Genomic DNA, 22,208 nt, shown 5'->3' on the forward strand with positions numbered 1-22,208 from the left:
TAACAAAAAATGCAATTATTTAATGTTACTAAACGTTATTTTAAATGTTTTACATTTGGTTTACAACAAATAAAATTACATAAAACAGATCTAAAAAGCGTAAAATTATACATTAACAACACATAAGAGTAGAGCCGCTGAGAGATAACAATTAAAATTAGTGCCATATAGAAATATCAATCTATATAAAAATAAATAGTAGAATATTGTAAATACTACAACAGTTAAAGCTCTACAAATAGTTTACATATGTACAGATATATCAGATATTATTTCTGACATTGCAATTTGAATATTTTTTATTAATCTTAGTTTCATTGCCATTAAACAAAAAAGAACATGTTACATGTTGTATGTGTTCATTCAAGCATTTTGATTCTACATTGCAATCGCTTGAATGTTATGAAAAAAACAGAAGGATTAGTTAAACGCCATCTTCTCTAAAACCTTTTTTACATACCCGGCTAAATGAAGTAATCAGAAATCCTTACAATAATTATACTTAAGCCTGTAGGCAGATATAAAAAAATAAGGCTTGCCTACCCACTACAATTATATTAAATGCACAATATTTCTAATCTTATTCAATAAATTATTAAGTACATAAATTTTTATTAAGTCTGCTTTTAGATTTTACTAAGAAACCATTTTTGGACGACGTTTTTACTGATGGTAATACAGAAACTTTTTCAAATTCGTAAAACCTTATCAGCCGCAAGAAAACTTAAATAATTTAAATAAATAAAGCTATGCTAACGTTAACAAAATAAAAAGTATGATATCATTTGTTTTTCTTTAGTAAAATATTTTTTTTGCATGCCAATATAAATTGAGTAAATGAGTAAAACCGTAATTTAATTCGAGAAAATCTCGTCTTTAGCACTCATATAACGACTCGTTAATAAAGCAAGAATGCTTCAAGAGCTGTTCAAACAAGATTTTAAGATTAACGATATTATTCACAAATGTACCGTTAGTCTCAAATATTTACTATTTTGATGTCATGCTTAATGATTCATAGATTAAGATTTAATTTAATATCTTTTTATTGTGGCTAAAGTTTTTGTTATAAAAACCAGTGATTTAGTTCACGGTGTCTCACAAGCTAAGATTCACAGATAACACCTCACCAGTTCACCCTAAAATCTTTACTATACATTAGTTACATATTAATAAATTCCACAATTGATGAGTATTGTTTTGATATACTCAAGTTTTTTTCAAACATAATTTTTAATTAGAATTTTAGTTACACATGGAATTGTTAAACCTAAGGTTATTTTATACATGAATCAGTTTAGGCTGCTTGTTATTGTTCAATTTTTTTTAAATTACCACAAAAACTTACGAGCGAGAATTTCTATACTATGCTTTTTCAATCCGTAGAATTCTGACATTTCATTAGCGTTGCTACTAAAATCGTCTTCCACCGAAAATGGAACAAATTTGACCCATTTGAAGGAAATAAATATTTAGTTATTCAAGTGACCCAATACGAATATAACAAATATTTCAATATCACGAACAATATATATATAGAGCTTTAATTACTTTTTTTATTCCTTAGCTGCCATCGCTGGCAAAAATGTTATCTTGTGCGTTTTTTACTGTTTGTACTGAAAAAGGATGTAATTACCACTCGCTGTTAAAGTAAATTTAATTTAGAGCACCGCACTTAATAAAATGTATGCATTCACTAAAAAATACAATGTATAGACTCAGACGTTAAGACTCGTATTAAAATTGAAAGATGTGCCCGGCCAAAAAGGTTTGCCATCTCTGACATGTCAAAATGTAGCTGTCAGAATTCTACGGAATTAAACATCTGAGTATACTCGTTTCATTACATAATATCCTATTTTTCTGCAGGTTGATATCGAAAAAAAAAAGCTCAATACTCTATTACTTTATATAGAAGATATTTTTAAATTGCTTCAAAATAAGTGACGATGTATATTTTTTGATTTCATTCGGGTTTTATAAAACTGTTACTGTAAATTTATGTAAATGTATGTTCACCGATTACGTCTGGGCGCCGGTGCTGGGACAGTGGGTGGTGCCGTGTGTGGAGCTGAAGTGGGCTGTAAGGGCCTCTTGAAGGGACCCAGTCGTTTGACAGGGCGAGGTGACACCGTATGCGGTTCAGAGTTGGACCAACCGCTAGCGCCGTGGTCCAGTAAGGCATTCGCGAGACGGCCGCTACTTTGATCTGAAATTTATATTAAACCGATATTTTGTTTGACAGACAGTCTCACTAAGATAGACCAAATGAAATGGTCATATTATGCTATGAAGCCTTGAAAAATGGAGCCAAATATTCACAGAATGGTACTCTAGAAATGGAAAACGAAGAAAAAGCCGATAACGCAAATGATGGCAGGACGAACTCAAATTGTAGGTTACAACTGGAGAAGAGTCGCAAAGATAGTGGAAAGGCTTAGAGGAGACCTAAATATAACCACCAAGAGGCAAAAATATACTGAAGTGGTAATATATAAAAGAATACAGAGTTTCGTAATATAACATATTTTTTTAATAGCCTTCTTCGGACATAACATTATTTTTTTTTGCTCTATGACTCTGCTGAAGACACAAGGAAGAATGAGAGAGAAACTACAGCAGTGTCGAAATTCAGTAAGGTCAATGCATTTGAAAAAATGAGAACTAGATGCCACAGAGAAAAAAATAAATAGAACCAATAAACAAATCAAACAAATAAACTAAATCAAGAATAATAATATGGAAATATAATTTTATTAATTTATTTTTTTGGAGGTGACATCTCGAAATGAATCATCTCAATAAATATAATAACAAACCAGTCTGCTGTTGATGAGTATGAAGCGGAGCACGTATCCTCGTAACAAAGTGCTCGAAGGGCGTGGCGTGCGTGTGCGTCGCGACGAGTGCGTCCAAATCACGTGCGCGTTCGCTGCACGCGTGCTGATATAAGGGCATCGTAGCACGAACGGCTCGACCGCCGGCGAACGCCGCGCCTCGTACTAAGGCCGCGCAACAACTTACGCGCACTATACATTCTTCCCACAGTGGACCGAAAACGCCAACCTATACGGAGAATTTTATATATATTAATTGTCTTTGCGTAATTCTGTTCAAACACAAATTTAATTATATGCTATTATAGCGATTTCGTGAAATGAACGTTGTATTTTAACACAAAATTAATGTTTCCTAAGCTTTGTAGTTCCAACGAAGCTAGAAAAATGTATCTTAACATTAACAGGAATAAAACAAACATATATATTTTGTAGTATATAAGACAAAATAGTACGTGCTCCTAATATATTTATCATGTAAAAATAAACAAACTTACATCAGGTTTCCTGGAGACAGTGCACCGAAGTAAACCCCCGGGCAGAGGATACAAGACGATGAGGACGTCACAGAACTGAGTGGGAAGCGTGTCTCGCTTGTAAGGCCGCCAATGTTCGCTCCAAACTACGTGCACTTCATCATTGCCTAGGTGACGAGTCTGAAAATATCAAAACACAATCTTCAGGTTCAACACTGCCTTTTCATACATCCGTATCGGTATCTGAAGTATTTCCGAACCAATTCGACTTAGGGACAATAGCATACAAATTCTTAAAAGGCCGGCTACGCACTTGCGAGCCTTCTGGTAATGTGAGTGTCCATAGGCGGTATCACTTAACATCAGTCGAGCCTGACCCGTGTACCTCCTATCACAAAGAAAAAAAAACGTGTGTACACTCATTAGAAGTTATAATTCTTTGGCGTAACAAGAAAAAGTATTAAAATAAAATTAAAAAAAATATATTATATAAATCAAACATTATAAATTATGCATAACAAAAATAATGCTCATAAATCATCATCACTTAATTCATATTCGAATTTAGGAACACATCCTGTACTTAAATGAGAATTCTCGTCAAGAACGGGTTTCTTGCATCGGCTATGTTTTACATGCAATTTTAATGTTTTATTGTTTATAATGTATACGTCACTGGCCTTAGTATATAAGTTACTTCTTTAAATACGTTCGACGTCCTGGACAATGAACTGTGTCCAGTCTTCTATTATATACAATCTTATATGTATATAGTATTTTTTTTAAATAACAGAATTTACGTTTTCTGCTTCGTCGACATGCTTTCTACCAAAGAAAAAAGAGTAAAAAAGAAAGAGTACTTTACCTTGTTAAGTATAGCATCTGGCGTGTCTGCCGGCATCCGCGTGGCCACATGGAACAGGGCCTCCAGGGTGAGAGTGGCCAAGTAAGGGGCACTGGTGCCTCCGCCCCCTCCACCTCGGAGCCCACCCGCGAAACCAACGTGGCTCTCTAGTTCCACCTGGAAGGCATTCATCATCATTTTATTTCACGAGATCTGGAGTTGCAACCATTATGGGACATAGTAATAAAAAGGTGTTTTTTTAAATTATAGTACAGGGGGCATATGAGGCTAATCGCATGTTAAAAGACAACCATCTATCCACGCACATGGATTTTAAATGCCAGGCGATCGCGAGTGGGTTGCTACCTATTAAAAATTGATACGCTCTTTTCTTGAAAGTCGAATTGGCTCGGAAATACTTCAGTGGGCAGCTGGGAAAAGTTGAAGAACGACGGACATCAAGGTGATACGGGTGGAAATTTCATATTCTGCCTCGACGTCCGGTGATGAAACTCAGCTGCAGGTACAAGGAAGGAGGAACAACTCCTCTGAACACTCTCCATGGTAAATGCAGTCTTTGGCTAACGTGAATATTCCTCCAACGTTTTAAATGCAATGCGGTTGTTAGGAAAGCGACTAAGTTTCACAAGACAAAACTCACAATTAAATAAAATCTTTTGTTAAAATCCTAGTAAAATGCTATTACAATTGTAAAACTTACCTCCCAAGCAAGAGCAGCCAAAAAGGCCTCATAAGCCGCGCTGCCGCAACGATTGGACAAGATTTCGTTTCTCGTCTCTTGCCCCTTGCCCACGTATATCACTGCAACTTTGTGCGTTTCACGACACCTGTCGAGTATATTGCATAAATTAATCATTTAGTTAATTAATGTCCTATAACCCCTAGGCAGGGCAGAGGGCGTCCACAGTGAGTCTCCATCGTGTCAAATTAATCATTTAATTTCATTTATTCATTTAGGTAACATAATGTACACTTATCAACGTCAAAAAAAAATACAATTAAATGCTTCTAATTTTACATTTACCGCCAGTTCTCAAATCAAGGGCGTAGAATGGAAGAGAAGAACTCGCAATATACCCTCCGCTACTCTTTTTAATCGCCATTATTTTTCTTTTACACAACATTTAATTTAATTAGTGTAAATATAAAAATCCACTTTGGCTCATCGAACATTTTACACTTTTCCTTATAACAATTTAATATTCCAGTCAAAATTGCGATGATAATTTACATTAAAAAATTATACGTTTAAAAAATCAACAAATTACCTCTGCGCATCGAGATTCCTCAATTCCCGCAACAGTCTATCGGTGCGTTTCAAAAGATGCGCGTGCGCACGTCTCGCAGGCGCCAGAGTACCCAACTGCGACACCAGCTGGCTCGACGCGGCGAAAACGTTTTCACTCGAACCAGTGATTGATGATATATCAACGGAATCTACATCTTCCTCGCTGAAAAAATTGAAAAATCAAAATTCTTATTTTTTTATAGGTCCATATAGCATGTTTACTTTTACGTACTTTTTCGAGAAACCGGTAATTTTTTTACAATAATAATAAGACCCCATTACAATTCTAATTATACCACATTATAATTACAATTTTAATAATACTATATTAGAATTACAATAATAATAGCCAAGCGCTTTTCAATGTCAACAAAGTTATTAAGAAGAAATCAATATAGACCCGATAAAGGCAACCAAATAAATATCTCAATAATATGTGGACACAAACCTGTCTCTATTTTGAAGATAGTGTCTCTCGGCGTTCCTATGAGCTACGAGTGCGCAAACCAATTCATCTTCAAGTCCTGGAGGTAAGGGAGAAGGACCTGCTTCGTCCAGTCGTCTACCGCATGTGACCTCTGGAGACGTATGGCCTATGTAGGCTAAGACCTAGAAAAATTGACCACAATCAGCCATACATAAACAGGCATGCAAGTGTCATATGCAAATGGCAAACGGGCAGGACATGGACAGAAAGGCTGGCAAGTGCGTTGCCGGCCTTTTAAAAATTGGTACGCTCTTTTATTGAAGGACCCTAAGTCGAATTGGTTCGGAAATACTTCAGTGGGCAGCTGGCTCCACAAAGTGGTGGTTTGCGGCAAAAACTGCCTATTTTGTGAAAGGATGGACGTCCAGATGATAGGGATGGTATTTTGTATTTCATAATATCATATAATTAGGATATAAACATAGTATCATAATAATAAGTAAAGTTAATTAGAATTCGTGTCAAACTTGTAGTCCAATTAGTCACCCAAGCTACAAAGGCACCTTGTATTTAAAAGTTTAATCACCTTTTTAAAGTTTCGTAAATTACAGGTTCAGAGAGATACATTTCTGTGTCTTTTACACTGATAATTTAATATCATCACGAAAAGTGTTAGTTAGTTAGTTAGTTTATTGTACTAAATACTTTGTTTGTTTGTTCCCTTTTGTAAATCTTTTTGTTATATAATGTATCATGTATTCCATCTGTGGCTATGTTCTCGGTGTATTTTTTTGCTATTATATGTATTTTGTGTTAGCTGTAAGAGTACAACATAAATAAATAAATAAATAAAAAATCGTTAGCAAATTATATTATTAATATATTTACGTGATCCAGTTGATGTTTGTCTGGCGGTGAATTCCTGTAGTCTGGCAGGAGATCAGGCGGTAAAGGTGGCGGTAATGATGATAGGGTGTTCTCTCTTGGTGTCTCGACACTGAAATGTTTTTAAAGGAATTTCATATTGCCTTGAGCGAATCAAAACAGATACAGACGAGATATGTTTACTAGAATAAATCGTGAAAATATTTATTAATTTATCAAAAAAAACATTGTTACAATTATTCAAGCTTTCATGGTCTCAGGGCTTAGGAACTCACGACTTTACGATAGGAAACATTTTCTGGTGTTATTATTAAAGCCTCTTTATTTTCATAATACATAATATATTTTAAACAAGTATATCATAGGATTAAATACTACATGATATGTGCATGCATTAAAGAAATAAGATATGTATTACTATCTTCTTTGTGTTAGATGTTATTCCAATCATAATTAGTCATTTCAATTTAAATTTTAAATAATAAATAAATTAAAAAATAATCAAAATCATAATAGACCCCCTCTACGGGTAAAGGCCTCCTCCCTTTTGCTCCACTGTGTTTTTATAGAACAGGGGGCAAACGGGCAGGAGGCTGTTTTTCAGGTATTATTGTATAAAAACAACTTTTAATTGTATTAGACTAAATGTAGAAAAAGTAATTTTAACTATTGAGAACATACACTTTCGGTAGAGGCAGCGATTCAAGAACTTCGGCAGACGTCACTGACGGGTCGTAGTACAACGCAGAGGCGTCCCAACAAGATTTGCCCGTGACGTCACGCAATAACACGCGTACTTGACGGTCTGACGTCACTAGTCCTATGAGAAAATAAGTATAGTAAGCTTAACAATACATAGAATACATGACTTAAAGGAAAATTGCTCATACATTGTTGTCTTCATTATTAGTGTTAGTGAACCTCAGTCTTAAGTGAAAAAAATAAAACAAGAACAAAGTGCTTTCTATCTTAGACTGTTTTTATATTATAAGATCGGCAACGCATTCGCGCTCCTCTGGAATGGAAACCGTCTATGGGCGGTACTACCACTTCTCATAAGATGGGGACAGGACAGAACCTCACCTGTTAATAAATCAAAGACTAAACTTTTTTTATCGTATCTGTATTTACCTGGGGTAGTCCCTCCCTGAGGCACATCCAACGCTGGCAACTCAATAAACGATGCCAACGTGGAATCACTCAATCTCATGACTTGTATATGAGGCGCTGTCAGTACCGGTGGGCCGAGTTCTGTCCCAAGAGAAGGAATGCTGTCATGTTGTTCGCAGACCGTCGAGGAGAGCTGGCATCCTGTCCATAATGGCCAATGACCTAGGTAGAGCACCAGCTGGGAGCATATCTGTAGGAAATATAATAATAATAAATCATTTATTCATGTAGGTTAAACCGGCTTGCCTTAGACTAAAAAGTCAACGGCGTGTGTCAGGCACAGGAGCCTGAATACCTATTTGCCTATAAATCAATGATCATGACAGAGATTCAGATATCTGAAGCCCAGAGCTAAAAAAGTTGTAGCGCCACTGATTTATGTTTATTTTTTATCTTTAGACATAATTAGTTATTAATTTAATTCCTACCGTCTGTGCCCATAATTTGACATCAATACTTGAAGCAGGAACTGTCTTAGGCCCTAGATTGTCCAGTTGAATATTTGGATCAAAATCTTCATCCACCGGCAAAGTTAGCCCTTCGATGTCTGCACCATTTGTGCCTTTCATTACAGCATACAAAACCTGAAAATAAATAACAACGTCATGCCTCATACCTGGGTGATTCTATGAAATAATATTCCTTGTCTATAAACAAAATTATGCGAATTATATTTATTTAAAGTTTTAGTGTAAGATCCGACGCTGCTATCGGAAAGACAAGGTATACTCGCACATAATATTATTAGTATTAGAGTATTTTTTATTTTAATTTTTTATTTAATATGCAACTACCAAATTTATAGTAAATATAATACAAAAATTGAACCGAAATGAAAAGATCACTTATGTCGAAATGTTGGCATAATGCAATAATAGGTCAAGGATTTTCTCGGTATACCGATAAAATACTTGTGTATTGTGCAAAACGATATAATTTAGCACTGAACATACATGTTAGAAATCCATCTCTTTATTCATTAGCACCATGTTACGTGCGCATGCGACTCTCAGACAATTTTGTCATATGTTAGAGCTTGCTTTATAATGCGGCAGGAGAAAGGAATATTCACAGTCAGCAGCCGTCTTCACTAGAAGTACATTGTTCAGTACAAAGACAGTTTTAAATCAGACATCATGCAAAAATTCGTAAGTTTAATGAGATTTATACTTTCAGAAATATAGCGATAAAGGACACGTTTGACTTAACTTTCTGCATTAGCAGCAATGCTATTTTATTTATCTTTACTAAATGCTTTAAAATCTCAGACATTACTGGTTTCATTTAAACAATTTTAGTTCAGTTCAAGATAGCAAACGAATCGAAACCTAACACAGTATATGATAATCTAGTTGTTGCTTATTCTCTAATTATATTTTGCAGGTGTTGGTAGCCCTTGCTCTAGTCGCCGCGGCGGCCGCTGCGCCCCAGCAAGCTGTTCCAGAACCAATCTACATACTCAAACACGACGCCATTGTCAACCCAGACGGATACAACTTTGAGTAAGTTCAACAATATATTAAATGGGTTGTAACATTTACTATCAATGTTCATAGTCAAATTATTTTTTAGTAATATATATTCGTTGCTAGCTATCATTTCTTTCTTATTTCTCCTTTTTAATAAAAGGAGTTGAGCTTTTTATGAGCTCATTTTTAATGTTTCCCATGAAAAAATTTTTTTTAACATTATATTGATATTTTTTTACAATTAGACAATCTAAATGTTTCACGTGAAAAATAATTATTTTATTTAATATCTTTAGGTTTGAGACAAGCGATGGCACCCAGCGTCAAGAAAGCGGTACACTGAGGCAAATCTCTGAAGATGTCAAGGCGCTGGCAGTGCAAGGCAGCTACAAATACGCCGCCCCCGACGGTCTCATTTACACCGTGACGTACGTGGCCGACGAACACGGCTTCCAGCCCCAGGAACGCGTCGAACACCCCGGACAATAAATTGGAATAATCTGGCAATACTTAGTTAACATCACATCAATGAGTTCTAACACCCATTCACCAATCGACAAACAACTTAAAAACAAATGATGTCATCGAACCAGGACGATGTCGTCATTTTGGGCAATTCGCTATTGAATTTAGGTTGTAAGCTTGCTGATTTCATGGCATATTGAAATAGGAAATATCTCCATAGACTATTTAACTAATGACTTCTGAGTGTTGACAATTGTTATTCCATTATATTAATGGGTTCGTTTGTGATTTTTGTATCGATTTCTATTTTTTTTACTGTTTTTAATCTTTAAATAAATGTTTTGTTTCATATTCAGGTATTTTAATTAATTTACCTTAACTGTTTGAGTAACTTTAATCGCATATGTGCCAAAAATCAAACAACTATTCTTCTTTGGCATTTTAGTAACCGGTAAAAAAAGAACATTTTCATCCGAATTATTTAAGAAGTTTTCTACACGCATTTATGGATGGGATAATTAAATTGAATTTTCTTCATTTGATTTTTCTAGCAAATTTTTTTTCTAAAAATTCAAAGTAATTTATAATTCGCAAAATATGGATATTGATCGACCGTAAAATCTAAAATTATATAATATTTAACAGAAAGTTGGTATTCTAATTTCTAGTAACGAACGTAATTTTAAAAAGCATTATGCTGACTACAAGCACGAGACAAAAACCAAATTACACACATCACAAACAATAAGTTTATCTGTTTGGTTTAATAGGTGTTAATTGTTTAAACACACTTTTAGTTAACGTAATACTTTAGCACAATAATTTGTCCGTAAATGTTTTACACAAGTCACAAAATTAAAGCTAAACTCATTAACGTAATCATTAATATTTAATTCGCTGGTCGTGTCCACATGTTCTAGGGACGGCACCGCTTTTTTTTTATATTTTCGTATGTAAGTTCATGTTGACAAACATCCTAATTTTGTGGTCCAAAAAAAAAAAAAAAATTAAATCTTTCCTTTCCTGTTTTTGTTTATCAAATCATGGGCAAATCTATTGTTGTTTGAACTCACCCTAAATATCATGAGGAGCAGGGTCTGCTCGTCCTGCTCATGTTTCATGAGCAGCGCGGGTCCGCAGCGAACAGCGAATTCGGCAAGGCATAAGAGTAACGAGCCAGCCAGCGGTCGTACGTTGTCTCTACCGCCATTATGCGATATTTGTGCCAAACACGCACAAATACACTTGATTATTTTCTCTGTGAAGATATACAGATTTTTACAATAACAGATGGAACAAACGAGCAGGAGGCTCGCCTAATCACGGGGCTCACCTCGCCAACTCTCGTTGCCTTATAAGAATTGGTACGCTATTTACTTGAAGGACCCAAAGTAGAATTAGTCCGGAACTACCACGTACTACGTACAATTTTCTACCAAGTCTTTAAAGTATCTTCTGAATTATATTGTAACAGTAAATAACCGTTTTTGAGCGAAAAAAAACGCTAATATCAGATGTCAGTTTTGATTTAAATTATATTGCTAAATTACTTAATTATTTTTTTATATAATAATATACAGAATAGGAATCTCACCAGCAAGTCCCGGATACATCTCAACAATTCTATCAGTGTAGTCCGCTAAAACCAGCACAGCATCGCTAACCACTTTGGCTATTGTTTTGTTCTTCATCTAAAACAAAATTGTATAATAAATAGCTGTCATTCAGGATAATGACAAATAAAATCCTATCAAAAAAACAGAATACATTTTCTTCTTTGCATTTGACTTTTCTTGTGTTTGAACACCCAACAGTATTTATTGTATTATGTCTAGAAAATCGATGATAAAAATGTATTAACGAAAGAAAGATATAGTAAGAAATACAGTAATCATTAATAATCATTTGTATATGCAGTGAAACTGGGTGTTTCACTGCATATACAAATTATTATTGTCAAATTTATTTAAAGCATACTAAGAAATACTAACCATCAACATCTGCAGTAAACAAGTAACATAGGCCGGCAACCGTTCGCAGTGAGTACGCGTCGCCAGCAAATGGCAGACGTGAGCGACGAGCGCGCACGCGCCCGCACAGCGAGCTGCGGCCGCGCCTTCGCGACGACATACGCGCACTACTATGTTTAGTACGTGTTCCTGTACGTTTTTAAAATAAAGTAACCAAAATTTAAGAAGAAAATGAATCTCCAAACGTAATTTAATTTTAATTTTTTTAAAAACCTGATTTTTCGGTTTGCGGTTCATGGCTGAGAAGCGATCGTTCAAGTTCGGTTCAAAGACCATTTCTCAAAAAAAAAAACATTCACTTAGTGAGAAACTTTAGAGTAGGTTAGTAATGCACATAGTGAAATTAAATTATATAAAATTAAGCGATAAAAAAATTACGCACGCATTGTGTGACTAATGAATAGTAAAAGTTTCATAGTCAGGTCACAGGTATAAAAAAAGCTAGAAGATACGTTTTTGGTGTTTTGTAATTATTCTATTTATTTATATTGAAATTGAATGTTTTATTATTTTATAGGTAGATTACCTCTCAAAGAATTTTTTTTAAATGTGCTAAATGTTCTACTAAAATTTAAAATAAGCCACATTATTGATGTAGTTAACACACAGAAAGTCAAATATAACATGAAGCAATGTTAAAAAAAAGATATACATAATAATATAAAGTTAAATTTGTTTACTTTTAACGTAAACATACCTTCAGGTCAGGGCATGAAACCGTATTGTACTGATGAGGATATGGCTGTAGCATTGGTGCACTCATCAGACCGTCTGGTAAAGACAACAGCGAGGCCAGAAATGTTACAGCAGCCGTTCGAGGACACTGCCACAAAATGTCCATATTAAGTTATATAAAAGAATAAAAAATTACATCTTAAGGGTTTTTTGTAAGACTACTACTAGTCTACTTAGAGAAATTATTACACCCAGAATTAAAGAAAACACATTTTTAACGGATTACATGATTTTAATAAAAAAAAAACACCGTGACCACGCACACGAAACGGCGAAAAAAATTTAAAATTATGTAAAATAATTGTAAGTTTATATACATAGCTTCAATCCATTAAAAAAGCGCTTTCCTTAAATGCGAGAAAGTTATGTTAATAAAAAAAAATACTATTGTAGTTAGTACCATTGAATTGTATTTACGTCAATACAATATATTTTTATTTCACGATTTTTGTATGCTAGACCACAGCCAAGAGCTATTTCCTTACCGATGGGCCCATGTCTGAAGAATTAAGAACAATAGTCGACGCATGAACGAAATCCAGGAGTAATAAAGAGTATCCGTCTAGAGCCAGCGAGAGATATCGCGGTGCTGCAAACTCAACTAACACGTCCACCACTGAACGATCTTCGCCCGTCAGACCTGTAGAAATAAATAATATAAAAAATATAATATTAATATTTTTCGTAATGTATAATATTTTGTTTTGGCAATAATAACGTATCACTCTATTTATATAATATTTGTAAAAATACTCTAAAAGTGAGTCGCAACTAACTTTTTAGGTATCAGATTTCTGAATCAGTTTCATGTCACTCTAATAGGCAAGTAGGTGATCAGCCTCCAATGCCTGACACACTTCGTCGACTTTTTGGGTCTAAGACATGTCGGTTTCCTCACGATGTTTTCCTTCACCGTTCGAGCAAATGTTAAATGCGGACATAGAAAGAAAGTCCATTGGCACACAGACTGGGATCGGACCTACGACCTCCTACGACGTATGAGAGTCACACTAGAAAGCCACTAGGTTCATTGGTTATGAAATTTAAAGTTTTCAATAGTATACATTGAGAAGATTTATCTCTTTGTATATTTGTAACGAATAAAATTAAACTAAAGGTCCAGTTTTGAAACCCTTTCATTGGATCTACATTACCCTGAGTAGAAGCCAAAGTTATTCAGGTTTAAAGACTTTCTTATAATAGACACTAGTCACTTACATGACAACTTATATGCTAAAGATACAATTTATCACGTTATCATAAAAAGCTTCAAGAATGAATTAGCGAAGTAGAACTTGGGTGGATTTTCATTTCCGTAGACGATGAAGAGATAGTCTTTTAGTCTAATTAAAATATTGCTAGGCTGTCTGCACTTTTTACATTTTGAGGGAGTCTATTATTAACGTTTTTTTTGCCAAATTTATTATCTTATTTAATTCCAAAATACATACCATGGTGTAATGCTCTTTGGTATAAGTTTAGATGGGCTAAATGCAGCCTGTTGTTGCACGAAGAAGGCGCACCCGGGCCTTGCGCTTGCGTCGATTCGCATAGTAATCGCAGCGCCAGTAACTTTCCCGCCCTGCAGTAAGTTTCATTTTAATTAAACAGTACATTAATTTATTGACTAAAATAATAAACTCCTAGTGTCTTTATATCAATTAAAACGATTAATAAATATGATGACCGATTAATAATCAACTATAAAATAACACGGATATCATTTATTACTAGTGTCATAGTGTCAAAATAAGAAATAATGGTTTATCAAATTACATGTCGTAAAAGCTTATCTTATCAAAAAATTATTCTAAGGAAGCGATATGTACCAATAAAATGACACGTTTTCAAATCCTTATTAATAAACGTGCCTTAAATAATCTTTTTTATTATAATTTTGTACAATAAATAACACAATCATTATTCATTAATTAGCGTTTGATACTTTTAGGGGCAAACTAGCCTTCAGCCTGATGTTAAGCGATACCGTTGCCCATGGACAGCCCATCTTAATGTCAGAGGGCTCGTGAGTGTGTTACCGACCATAACGCTACGAATCCCTTATTTATTCACAGTTTCAACCCCCTAAATTTATTCGTGGAAATTACGAGTCTATCAATTTTTGATTGAATTTTAGTTTGTATCTAAATCGTACCTGTACTAGCCAAGGCACATTTTCCTAACTTATAAGCGTGACTATTCCTACATCGTCGGAATTACGCCCCGAGAGTATAGACGTAGGCACTTTCTTAACTGTGACAATTTATTCTATACATAGCAATAAACATTTCATAATATCGCTCATATTCTATTGTTAAACGCGAGTATATATAGAATAAAACAAAAATCTATTATTATTCAAAGCACCCGGATGACCCAGGAACCGTACAGTACCTATGTGATGATGGCAATGCCTCCGCTTCCAAACACCATCCAGCCACCAAGTTAAACGGCACATGAATCTCCGTATTGCCATTGAGCGTCTGATTAGCACTTATCTGTAAAACAATCCGATAAATTCACACAAACTTTACGATACTAAAAACAAAGCTAAATAGTAACCTTCATGGATTCATATGAAAATAACTCGACGATTACAGATTGGTGATTAACATTAAACAGCGTATCGAGAATATTCAACGTCATAACTAATAAATTAAAAACTACCCTCAATTACACGAAAATTTAAAACTACCCTCAATCACAAGTAATACCTCTCTCCTTCGCAACCGCCTCAGCCACCGCCTTTTTCCTGCTCCTCTTTCGCATTGGCAATGCTTGAATAATTTATTATTGGACAACAGTTCGCACAACCGCAATAGAACCATACAAGAACAGTGCGCTTCTAGTTATAAAACAAACAAAACCGAAAACAAATGACAATCGATGAGATAAACACTTAAATGTAAATATCCAATTTCACCATCTGTCGAGCATTGCGAGATACGGATAATATTTGTGATTAGTACTGACATCACTTCGGTGGTAATGGGTGAACAACCGTACTCATACTTTATTTACATTTTAGAATGTAAACAAAATTTGATCAATTATCACTAAATCGTTAATTTTTAGCTGTAATCACGTCACTTTATTATTATTTCGTTATTATATACACGTGTATTTTTCCGATACGTGACCGACGAAACAAAATGGAAAACGTAATGCTTTACAGTTCTATTATAAATGTAAATTATAATAACCAGTAATTCACCGTGAATTTCGACACGGACGAAATGTATTGTTTCGATCGGTTCATTTTCATAGTTGAGATTGGTCTTGTATGGCAATAAAGGAATATATACATTATGAGCAGTGTTGGCCTAGTGGCTTCAGCGTGCGACTCTCATACCTGAGGTCGTAGGTTCGATCCCCGGCTGTGCACCAATGGACTTTCTTTCTATGTGCGCATTTAACATTTGCTCGAACGGTGAAGGAAAACATCGTGAGGAAACCGACATGTCTTAGACCCAAAAAGTCGATGACGTGTGTCAGGCACTTTTGGCTGATCACCTACTTGCCTAATAGATTTAAAAGACCTAAAGAGGTTGTAGCGCCACTGATTTATTTATTTATACATTATAAGAAAGAAATAAGAATCATTCTTGTCTATGACTAGTACAGTAACTTACTTCTTACCGTAACTTTGTATGTCATGCTTTTATGATTAGGTTTAAGATTCTCTTTAGATTTAATTATTATTACATTCTTTATTTTGTAGTTTGGTATTTTGTGGTTGCTAGTTTATTTTTTTTCCTTGCTAGCTTACTTTAAAATTTGTGATGTCATATTTTCTTTAATAATTTTATACCACATGGAAATAATAAATACATAACTTCCTATTATAATAATTGCGAGTACACGTACTTAAAAATGGCAATAAAAAATAAACATTAATTAAAAACTGTATAACTGCCTTCGTAAACCGATTTTTACGAATTATTTCTTCCTGTTTCTGATTATATTTATCAGCCATGACCGGTTTTTTAAATTTATTTACAAGTTTACTTATCAAGGTAAAAGAGTGATTTAAATTATATTGCAGTGTATAATTGCATATGTACAAAACTGCGCAAATATAATGACCTACTCACTCACTCAAAGTATGATATAATACATATACATTCAGACTATCATATTCATTTCTCTTAAAACTTTTAAAGTTAAATACTTCAAAAACTCGAAAAAAAATGTTTGTAATAGAAAAATACTTAAAAAAGTAAAAAAAATATAAACAGCAGTTCTGTAACCTAACATTCGTTGTTATATATATCTCAGTAAATAATTTAACCGTAAAATAAATGTTAGCAAACATCACACACTCGAGCCCTTTTTGTAATATAACATTCTGGTTATATATAATGTCAAAAAAGGTTGACTACACTTATATTAAAGTGTCATTTAGTAGAACCGTTAAGTAAGTTACCTATACTAACCCTTATTTTGTCTTTTATAAGCTCATACTTTAAACAATTGAATCCAGTTGATACCCAGTTTCAAACAAAGTGTTTTATTTAACACAAGCGGTAAGTCCCAGCTACGCAAGGGTAGGTATACACGTCGGTTTAAACGTTTATAATATTTAAACAAACAATTATTTGAGATTCACTTATAGTCTGTATTTTTATCCAGTTGGATAATCCTTTAATCGAAGAGGGCAAATTCACACTACGACGAAAACTAGACAAAATGTCAGAGCATTGTACTGACCTTAATAAGAGTGGCATTAAGATGTATCAAGTAGTTGAACAAATGATGGTGGGCATGAGGATCCTTTAAGGCGTTTGGGTCTCCCAAGGCTGCCAACATCCTCCTCCACATGACCCAGGCGACATCAGGTAACCAGCCCCTCGCTCTGCCCCCCATAACTACCCCCACTCCCCCTGACCCCCTTACGTCACCCTCCATACAATCCCCCCCCTCACCACCGTCCGCTTCAGACCATTCTACATAAGATTAAGATGAGTTTGATGACTGATATAACTTCCGGATGATATTCACTCACTGCCATGATTTTATAAGGGATTTTTCCAATAGTCAGTAGCGGATATGTTACATATAAAGGGTATAGCTTTGATGAATTTTAGTCTTCAAAGATTAATTAAATAAAAACTAAGAACTAAAAACTAAGAATTGGGATCATAAAAATATTAATTTGTGAAAATAATAATTATCATTATTAATTATATATTATGTTATATGCTGCACATTTATAAAAAAAAACGGTAAAAAAAACCATAAGGCCACTTGTAATAAAAAGTTTAACATAAAAAAATATAATCATTATGTTTATATCATAACTTACTTAGGGCCTGTTTCACAATGTATGGATAAAGTACCAAATAGCTATGTTACAGATAAATTATTTGGAATAAGATACTTCGCGTTTCTTGACAAATAGCGCCATCTGACGGTTTCAACAATAGCGTTTATCCTACCCATAAGTATTAAATAGCTTATTCGGAACTTATCCGGACATTGTGAAACAGACCCTTAGTGTTTTAGAAAATTGACGATTGACTTAATTTTTCCTACAAATTGACTATGAACGTTCTTCACTGCCATAGCAAACAAAATAACTTACCAACATTGCCGCCATCAGATGCGAGATCTATTTGCAAGGGCGAGTCCTTGATAGAACTGCTTTCAACGCCGCTAGATGGCGCTGGAGACGGCGATCGTGAACCTAACAAAATATAAAATCTAAATTAAAAATATAGACAGAGTAGTGATAACAAAAATATAAACACTTATTAACAGTCAAAGTAAAAAATCATTATTTATTTAGGTAACACAATCAACAGTTATGCAAACAGAAATACATATTAAATGCTTCTGATTTTTAGACATTTACTGCCAGTTCTTAAATCAAGGGCGTAGGACGAAGAGAAGTTGGCAATTAACTCTCCGCCACTCTTTTTTGACTTAAGTTGTTAAAGATGAGCTAACATTCCTTTTCAAAGTAACAACATTTTTAAAAAGCTTACAAATAAAATAAAAATAGCATACATTTCGCACAAGTTCCTATTTCTTTACACACAATCAAAAAAAAAACTTCAAACGTCCGTTTGCTATTACCGACAAAAACTCTTCTATTCTAACAAACGCCAACGAATTTATTTCATCTCCCCATCTCTTGTACTGCCTTTTTTCTTTTTCCAATTTTTCGGTACCAAGTCATTATAGTTCAACTCCACTCATCGACTCCTCTCGTGAAGTTTCCTTTATCTCCTACTCCTTTCGAACTCTTTGTGTTGTCTTGTTTATATTGAGTAATCTCCTCTCCATTACTCTTTAATTTTTTTTTTATAAAACAGGGGGCAAACTGGCAGGAGGCTCACCTGATGGTAAGTGATACCGATGCCCATGGACACTCTCGATGCTAGAGTGCTCGCGAGTGCGTTGCCGGCCTTTTAAGAAGTTGTACGCTCTTTTCTTGAAGGACCCTAAATCGAATTGGTTCGGAAATACTTCAGTGGGCAGCTGGTTCCACAAAGTGATGTAAATATAAAAAGCTTACCGCTGGCGGAATCCCTTTCCTCATTTTGCGAAGAGTGTCTCACCGAGTCCATGGAGTACCATCGCCGCTTAACATCTATCGGATCTTTGGTTTCATCTGTGTACAAATATTCGGGAATGCTTTCAATTGTAAAAAAATCATATCATATATAAAAAAGTTTAAACATTACTGGCACTACACACTTTTTAGGTCTGGGACTCAAATGTCTGTATCTGTTTCAAGATTATATGTTCAATCTAATAGGTAAGTAGGTGAATAGCCTCCTATGCCTGACACACGCCGTCGACTTTTTAGGTCTAAAGCACGATTTCCTCACGATGTTTTCCTTCACCATTCGAGTCCATTGGACATATTATAATGTCCATTGGTGCACAGCCGGGGATCGAACCTACGACCTCAGGGATGACAGTCGCACGCTTAAGCCATTTGGACAACACTGCTAGTCTATCACATATACGTAAACTTTGAACTGTATAGTTTTCGATTTGGGATTTTTTTTAAATAGGAAAATAAATATTCGTGTCTGAGAAAGATAAATAAGTTTCTTATTGAAGTTTTTTAATAAATTATTAATACTTTACCTTGTGAGCTCTGCGGTGTATGCGCATGTCTATTTAAGTGGGGATCACTGCGACAACGAGCCAAAGGTCTTCGTGATGAAGTGTCTTTTCGAGGGTGCGTCTCGTGACCTACTCGTGGAGATTTACCTGGACGATTTAAAATTGTTGTAAATAGATTTCATCAACAAACCACAAAAACTATAATACAATAATACCATAAGTTGAAATGAATTCATCGAAATTTTTCTTACGTTATATTTTACTGTATTGTATTATATATATTAGAGAGCGTTCATGTTATATCTAAAGTAAATATTTGAAATTTTTGACGCCGTAACAGTTTTTAACCCTCCCCCCCCCATATTGTTACCCAAAAACCTCAATTATTTGGCGATAAGTACCGGAAAGACGACTTTACCGGAAAGTCCACTTGTTTTAATCGCGTAAACAATATAAAAACAATGTTACAAAACATGTACTATGTGCATATATACAATGTATTACAATCAACCCCGCCCCCCGCAAATCGATTTAAAAAAAATCAAAAAACTCACCAGGTGTCCTAGTATCGTTGGGCTGTAATGCAGCCCTCCGCAAGGGTGGTGGGCGATTAGCATTAGTAACGGGCGCTGGTCTACGTCCACGTGTACGCAATTCCCCTCCCCCACCGCTCTCCGACAGTTCCAACGCGTACACGTGACGCGCTAACACACGGGTCAGTGTTTCCATTGTTTTCTGAAATATTTCACATTCTCAAACATGAATGTTACTAATTTAAGTTTGTGAACATTGTACAATATTTATTTCCAAGCAATTTTTGCGATTTTAAAGAAAAGTTATAATTAATAAATTTTTAATTTGAAAATAATCTACTTGTCCCTAGTTCTTTATAGATCAGTTCCCGTTTTCATATCCCTTATTAAAATACACTTACCGCCCACTCCTTAATCAAATCCTCCCAGTGGGTGAGGCGCGTCAACAATTCCATGAAGCTTTGCCATAAGTCCGCTTTCACAGCGACATTCAGATTGGCTTTAATCCACGTCACAATTAAAGTCTGGAACAACGCCGGGGCTAAATGTCCTCCTACAAATATTATTATTATTATTTTATTACCTTCATAAGTGTACATTATGTTACCTATATGAATAAATGATTTTTGATTTGATTACATATATTTATGCATTTTCAATACAAACACCTAAGTTACATACATTTGCATCTACTTCAGTGATAATTAATCTTCCTTTATAAGCAAGTTAGAGTAGATTTTAGATTGGATTCGCGCGCGTATTACTTGTCATATGTCAGAAACGGATTTTTTTTGCAACATGATGGCTCATCTGATGTCAGTGATATGGACACTCACGTTATCAGAAGGTTCGCAAGTGCGTTGCCGGTCTTTTAACAATGGATATGCTGTTTTTTTAAACCCTAAATCGAATTGGTTCATAATACTTGAATAAAACTGTTTTGCGTTTCTCAAGGCAGTTTAATCTCTCTGATGAAAGAGTTGAAATTTAGAATATCGACTTACGTTAACTGATAAAACAAATGCCAGGTTTTAAAATCACACTACTCTATTATTTAATGAAAATATTAATGTTTAACTCACCAAGGGATTCCTGTTTCTTCTTGGGCGGAACTTTTGTTAGAACTATAGACGTTATTTGAAGGAGTACCAAGAGAAGTTGTTCCCTGAAAAAATAAATTTGCTTGTACTATTTTTCATATATTACTACGTGCTAATATATAATAAAGCTGTCGAAGTAAATTCTAAAGAAAATAATAGGAATAATTCAATCACTCAAATAATCAGTCAACAAAATTTACCTTCGTACATAATTGTCCTCATACAAATAATATCTCTAGAACTACTAAACCGTTTTTCATGACAATTTTCTGAACTTTAGAATTTATGAACATACCAACATTTCACTTTCAATAATGTATTTCTCTACATATCAAACCCCAAACCCAATTATTAGATAAAAAATTAAGTTCCTAATAAATAACTTATCGGGGAAAAAACTTGAATAATGTTGCTCAAGACAAAGAAAAATGGAAAATATGGAGAAGGCTTTCACCCAAAAAGGGTTAATGCAAAAAAATGCCACTAAATAAAAAATAAATCTAACTTACATTTTGTTTTAAACTTATATTAAATATTAATATAAGGAATGTAAGCTAACCAATTGTTGTATGAATTAATAAAGCTTTAATAATAATAATAAATATCTCACCAAGAGCGGTCGTTCATACCGACGTGCATAACCATATATCTATATATATTGAGCACTCTCTTGCACGTATCGGTCTGTTCTTCTAATAATTGGTGAGAAGGAAGACTACCAGGTGGTGCCACACTCGTACTTGACACAAAGACGTTCGCAGCTTGCGTCATGAATATTTGCAATACATTCTAAAAAAAAACAGTAAATGTACTATAATATAACTTGCATCAAAATGCTATCGTCTACT

At 34.5% G+C, this 22,208-nt stretch overlaps 2 protein-coding genes across 3 annotated transcripts in view; one reads left to right on the plus strand and one right to left on the minus strand.

The window, feature by feature from the left end:
- Positions 1–1,687: 1,687 nt before the first annotated feature.
- Positions 1,688–22,208, minus strand: part of LOC110993061 (probable Rho GTPase-activating protein CG5521) — a 28,038-nt gene continuing 7,517 nt past the window's right edge. For both annotated transcript variants that reach the window (XM_045629778.1, XM_045629533.1), the window contains 26 exons: positions 21,971–22,149; positions 21,343–21,425; positions 20,662–20,813; positions 20,282–20,462; positions 19,749–19,874; positions 19,168–19,263; positions 18,232–18,333; positions 17,358–17,593; positions 15,042–15,145; positions 14,099–14,229; positions 13,133–13,287; positions 12,610–12,735; positions 11,874–12,041; positions 11,477–11,573; positions 10,956–11,140; positions 8,377–8,532; positions 7,910–8,138; positions 7,460–7,598; positions 6,782–6,890; positions 5,915–6,075; positions 5,447–5,629; positions 4,879–5,005; positions 4,179–4,334; positions 3,335–3,493; positions 2,820–3,066; positions 1,688–2,209 (listed from right to left, as the gene is read on the minus strand). In XM_045629778.1, coding sequence (XP_045485734.1) covers positions 2,016–2,209; positions 2,820–3,066; positions 3,335–3,493; positions 4,179–4,334; positions 4,879–5,005; positions 5,447–5,629; positions 5,915–6,075; positions 6,782–6,890; positions 7,460–7,598; positions 7,910–8,138; positions 8,377–8,532; positions 10,956–11,140; positions 11,477–11,573; positions 11,874–12,041; positions 12,610–12,735; positions 13,133–13,287; positions 14,099–14,229; positions 15,042–15,145; positions 17,358–17,593; positions 18,232–18,333; positions 19,168–19,263; positions 19,749–19,874; positions 20,282–20,462; positions 20,662–20,813; positions 21,343–21,425; positions 21,971–22,149 — 3,981 coding nt within the window. In that variant the 3' untranslated portion in view covers positions 1,688–2,015. The remainder of the gene's footprint in view (positions 2,210–2,819; positions 3,067–3,334; positions 3,494–4,178; positions 4,335–4,878; positions 5,006–5,446; positions 5,630–5,914; positions 6,076–6,781; positions 6,891–7,459; positions 7,599–7,909; positions 8,139–8,376; positions 8,533–10,955; positions 11,141–11,476; positions 11,574–11,873; positions 12,042–12,609; positions 12,736–13,132; positions 13,288–14,098; positions 14,230–15,041; positions 15,146–17,357; positions 17,594–18,231; positions 18,334–19,167; positions 19,264–19,748; positions 19,875–20,281; positions 20,463–20,661; positions 20,814–21,342; positions 21,426–21,970; positions 22,150–22,208) is intronic.
- On the plus strand, positions 8,965–10,233 carry LOC110993071 (endocuticle structural glycoprotein ABD-5). Its single transcript, XM_022259157.2, has 3 exons — positions 8,965–9,096; positions 9,332–9,450; positions 9,714–10,233. The coding sequence occupies exons 1-3, from the start codon at positions 9,085–9,087 to the stop codon at positions 9,904–9,906; spliced, it is 324 nt and encodes a 107-aa protein (XP_022114849.2). The 5' UTR covers positions 8,965–9,084; the 3' UTR covers positions 9,907–10,233.

This window comes from Pieris rapae, chromosome 1 (assembly GCF_905147795.1).
Source record: "Pieris rapae chromosome 1, ilPieRapa1.1, whole genome shotgun sequence".
Taxonomy (NCBI): Eukaryota; Metazoa; Arthropoda; class Insecta; order Lepidoptera; family Pieridae; genus Pieris; species Pieris rapae.

What these genes read in the sequence shown, in the direction of transcription:
- LOC110993071 (XM_022259157.2), top strand. An exon ending in CCAGACGGATACAACTTTGA is followed by an intron (nt 9,451 to 9,713) that starts GTAAGTTCAACA and finishes TAATATCTTTAG; the next exon opens with GTTTGAGACAAGCGATGGCA.